General features: G+C 26.6%; 1 protein-coding gene across 1 annotated transcript; it reads right to left on the reverse strand.

The window, feature by feature from the left end:
- Window positions 1–4,521: 4,521 nt before the first annotated feature.
- Window positions 4,522–5,011, reverse strand: PCYB_001790 (tryptophan-rich antigen; the record flags this gene model as incomplete). Its single annotated transcript, XM_004227601.1, has 1 exon — window positions 4,522–5,011. A coding segment is annotated over one exon (489 nt), but the record flags the coding sequence as incomplete, so codon positions are not given.
- Window positions 5,012–5,691: the final 680 nt, after the last annotated feature.

Here is a 5,691-nt window from a genome sequence, read left to right on the forward strand (position 1 = left end):
AATAAATGGCTAAAAATTATTATCTAATTTTTACTTCTGACATGCAATAATTTAAATAATATTTATATTTTTAATAAAACGCACCTTGAAGGGAAATATAAAATAAATACCTGTATAATAATTAATGTAATAGTGTCATAAAATGAGCAGAATATATGCCGTAAATGCAGTATAAAGTACTCTCAGATCACACAGATAAAATATTTAATAAGATTAAAAATAAAGGCTACGGTTTCTGTTTAGGAATATTGAAAATGATGGAATCACACTCTCATTTTTTGACGTAAAAATCGAATCACACAAGGGAAAGCACCCCCAGTGGGCCAACTGTTAAAAGCCAACCAAAGAATACCATTTGATAGGGTAATAAAAAAAACTTTCATAAAAAAAATATATGTAGATATTTAAAAAGAAGTAATATATAAATGTTATGCTAACTTATTTTTATATTACGAAAAATACTTAAGAAATTACTTGTGGCATATTTTTATAACTCGAAAAGGAATAAATCTCTGATCCTTTATTATACTTGCTCAAAAAATGCCAAGTCAATTTGCTTAGCTCACAAATGAATCGTGGTAATATAGGTAGTGCTACTAGTAGCAGTAGTATTATGTATATATATCGCTAACTCTGCTTCTTGTTATAGCTAATTTAGAAAATTTCTGGAAATAAAACTTCAATTATAACATTGCTTCCCGTTTTTTATAAGTAATTAGTGAAATAAAACAATAGGTGGTACATTTACCACAAAGGATACACCACTTATATTATCCTTACAAAAAAATTAATAATTATATGTTTCTAAAACATAAATTCAGTGCAATATTTTTATGTAAGCCATGGAATTCACAGATGTATATGCTAAAATATTATGAAAATATTGGAGCACATCTTACATAAAGAACAGCGAGGAAACAAATTTATTATAAAATAACAGTTATGGTATTTTCATCTAAGCATATGTATATGAACATACATATTGCATATAATTAAGGACGAAGGGTTTTATACATAACCAGAGGGATGTTACTTTTAGCAATCATACAGAAAAATTATCCCCACGTAATTTATGTGAAACCAGGTTATGCCAAAGAATGCACATGTAAAACATACACTATTAAATGAAATTATATGAAGTCTTTATTTTTCCTTTATTTTACCATATTGAATAGCAACATCTTTCCAATTAATATACCACTACATATTCAAGTTACATGTACGTTTCGTTTTTAGTTCTTTTCTTTTATAACTATTCCTTTTAGTGAATTGTCCAAGTGGGCTTATTCACGCTAAAAAACAGAAATGTCCTATATAAATGTGTCTACATATAACATTAAATTTTATTCAATAAGTTTTTGGTCCATTTGTATGGGTTCATAAATTATTACTCCTCTGTCTTCGTGCTTTTCGCCTCCATCTTGTGCTTAAGAATTGCTATAAGTAGTAATTTTTATGTATGAATGCTATACACATATTTTAACAAGCATACAATCATAGGTAAAATATTAGAAGAGTAAAATTGCAGGACGTATTAGAAGAAAAAATAAAGAACTTCACACAAAGCACAACTGAGAATCATTTTGTATCATATACATATTAAAAAATTAAAACAATGTACATGTTGCAAATTGGTTAAAATTTTATTATTAGAAACGCTTTAATATAAGCATGTAGCAATTATGCAGCTTTCTGAGGTTCAATTTTTTTAAAAAGCGTTCCCCCAATATTTTCTATAATTTTCTTCTTTTTGCTTTTCATTAATTCAAAATGTAACACAATTAAAATTTTAACATAGTCTATTTTTTTTTTTTTACTAAATCGGCGTTACTACCTATGTGGTGCATCAACTAGCACTCCCGTTAAATGATTTTACAAAGGTGATGGAAAAAGCATCCTCCGGGTGGAATTATAAAGTAGTCGGAATACCAACAAAAAAGGAATATATTGGTTACAAAAGGTTCATAAAGCTTTAGCTATCTTAGTAATGCTTTTTTATGTTCATTAATAAATGCATGAACAAAAAAAAGAAGAAAAATAAACAACATCCTTTTTTTTGAATACATGTGTACATACATCTCGTACGTGAAGATCACACTGTGTAAATAGATATAGTTGTCCTTTTACGTAAATTTTATATTTATCTGTGTAAAAACAGATAGTAAAGTAAACATTGTGTCACTAATACACCTATTGATAATATATGTCTTTACGAATGTATCAAATAATTCGTTCTTTATTTTTTCATCCTACTTCTAATATTATTGCTAAATATTCATAAAAACTGATGCTATTCGGTTATATGAAAAGTCATAATTGCACGAATATGCAACCCTTCAATACATTTTATTAAAGGAACATTCCATTCATTATATATATAACATAATATATTCATTCCGTCATATGTCGTAAATTTGACATCTGACACAATGTAGGCTATTTCTTTAATGTAAAAAATCGAATGCACGCAAAGAATTAGTCATCAAAACGTCAATTACAATCAATTTAGTGAAAGGTATTATAAATAATTAGTAAACCCGGAATATAAAGTATGCGTAATTATAACCAAGGACATTCTTTAAAAAAACAAATAACAAAAATGTTGGTTTATCATAAACGTTAGAAATGGTCTAATAAGTTACAAAAGAATAAATAATTGCACTATGATAGTGTATGAATAGCTCAAATCTTAGTATAACACATTATAGGAAAACAAATTTGAGAAACAATGAACAACACAAAACTTCAATTATTTAAGAGTAAACAAATATAGTTCAACGAACGCCTAAATGGATGCTGTCTGAAGTCGGTCCTTTTAATTAATGCAAAAAAAGTTATCATATAATGCTCATATGTAAAATATTTATGCTGAAAAGTTCTGCTCATTTACGAAATGTATTAGCTCATTCTAAATAAATAGCTATTCAATTTAGACCAAAAAAATGTAAAATGTATTTATTTTTCCAATAAGGAAAATAGTAAAATGTTAGATAAAAAGACACTTAGCAGAGAAAGTAAAAAAAAACACCCTATTTTAAATTCTCAAATAAAAAACGCATTTGTTCTAAATATTGCTTTATAAAGAACAAAAAACTTACATCAGAAAATATGTCAAAATGGTTACATATGATACCCTGCTAGTAGACAAAATTCATGTCCGATAACGTATAAAAGGGAATATTTATTCGCACACATTTTAGCATATAGCCTAATGGGACTTGTATGTTATTTTTCGCCAGTGCAATACAAATATATTTTTTCCTAGAACATTTCAAATATTCAGTAAAAGGCAAAGGAAATAAAAAGTATATGCAATACTTATACACATTAATAGATAATAAAACCATTGGACATCAAATCAGTTGAACTATTATATGCCATTTCCATGTACCAGGAATATAAAAATTGGTGACGTCGAAAAATTTCATGCCTTTTTATGCAGAGTACAAAAATAATAAATATAGTTAATGAAACGAATATATTTTTTAAAGTACACTTTTGTTAGATTTATTTTCTAATAAAGGCAATACTTGTTTTATATGTAGTTCTCAAATATGTTTATGGTTTAAAAAAAAAAGTAGAATTAATTTTCATAAAACCCATGCTATATATAGTGTATTATAATAACATACGAACATAATCTATGTAAAAAAAAAAATACTAAGAAATAAGCTTTATAATGGAGAAACACTGAACAAAATTTCAATTTAAAATATGTTGATTATACATAAATCAAGGACAAACGTATAAAATTTTTTTAAGATGTTGTTTTTACCAATTGAAAAAAAAATATATATATACATACATATAAACACATACATATATATATACATATCAAAATATGGTATGTAAAGCACATTATAAATTGATATAATAAGGTATATGCGATGCAAAAATTATAATTTTAAATGCAAATTTTTATAAATTGTGTTTTTTACGATTATAACGTGTAATCCATTTTTTCATTTTAAGTGAGCATTATTTATTATATTTAAAAATTTTTCCCTTTTTGCACATACAAATAAATTTTCGCATTATACTACAGTTTTCCTTATTCTTCGTATTTTGAGATTTTTTAATATATACCCACTATTCTCCTCTACAAAATAAACAGAATGAACTAATAAAAGATTTCTGTAAAAAAAAAAATGTAAAAATCTTCAATCTTCTTCTGTTTGATTAACATCCAAATTATATATATTTCGCAATTTTTCTTTTTCCAATTGTATAATTTAAAAAGTATACTTCTACTATTGACAATAATTCCAAAGAGAAGACATTTTGTCGAGACAAAAATAAAATATCTTCTCATTAATGAGAATACAAACTTCAAATAATTATTTTATTATTTTTTTTTTTTTCTCTTTATAAAATTTTCTTCTTACATTTATTTTTCTAATTCTTTATACCATGAATTCCATTGTTTGTTGTTTGTCCATTTTTTGGTGAAATCTCCTTCCCATTTTTTAAATGAGCTGTTTGCTTTCTTTTCCCAGTTTTTGCAGTGTTTTTTAGTTGTCTTTAAACATTTCTTTTCCATTTTATCGGTACATTTGATCCATTCTTTAGTTTTTCCAGCTGCCTCTTTTTTTTCCATTCTTCATCATCAAGTTGTTCCTTAACATTTGCTTTCCATTTGTTCCATTCCGTATTGGTCCAGTCTTGTAACTTGTACTTATTATAGTCTAGCCATTTTTGGAATTGTCTATTCATGTGGTGCTTTCCTTCACTTTTGACCCATTTATTCCATTGGTTCCCATTCCAGTTTTGAGTGGATTTCAAGAAATCGGATTTGCACTCTCTATCGATATTTCCTGTATAACTCATCCATCTCTTTTCCAAGTATTTACAGAATTTTTGAAGTTCATCTTCTTTCTCTTTGGTCCATTCGTGTCTTTGGGTATGCATGGTACCTTTGTATCCTGAAAATTCTTTCTTAGCTTGCTTCATCCATTCGTTCCAGTTTTTATTTTTGGTCCTTGAGGAGGTTTTGTTGTCAACGGCAATGGTGCTTTGGATGGTGGTGGTACAACTTCATTAACCATATCAACGAATTGATCAGAAGATTCTCCTCCAGAGGCTTTTGGTTTTTGTTTAGGGGCAGGTTCATCATCTTCACCTTCCTTAACGTATAAAGTTTCATCTTCTACTACATCATCACCTAATTCATCTTCGGCTACTTCAGCTTCCTAAAAGCACAGTTTTAAAAAAAAATAATTATAGGTGCGTTACAAGTTCAAAAAACAATAAACGAAATAAGTGTTGAACAAAATGTACACGATCAGTCTGTTCACAATATTTCATTCAGTATATATTTTCGTATATATATATGTAAATTTTTTTATATAATTCTTTTTTATCGTACTGCAGCAGAAGCATAGAAGTTTATATTACAACTTGGGGATAAAACATATAAAGATCCACATAAAAATAAAAACGCAGGTAACAATCTCATTTTGAAGAAAATTATAAAGTTAAAAAAGGTTATTTATATTGTTATAATTTAGCGGAAATAAAACCCTCAGAAGCAACTCAAATATATAATATTTTTTCTTCCTTTATACGTTTTTCCGGTATTTTCTAAGTAATAATTTTTAATAAGAATGAAAAAAAATCAATCTTTTTGAACAAAAATAATATAAATTTTGTAAATTCTAATTATAATTAAAAATTAAACAATATTACTTTTAT

The sequence above is a fragment of the Plasmodium cynomolgi genome (assembly GCF_000321355.1).
Source record: "Plasmodium cynomolgi strain B DNA, scaffold: 0044, whole genome shotgun sequence".
NCBI classification, from domain to species: domain Eukaryota; phylum Apicomplexa; class Aconoidasida; order Haemosporida; family Plasmodiidae; genus Plasmodium; species Plasmodium cynomolgi.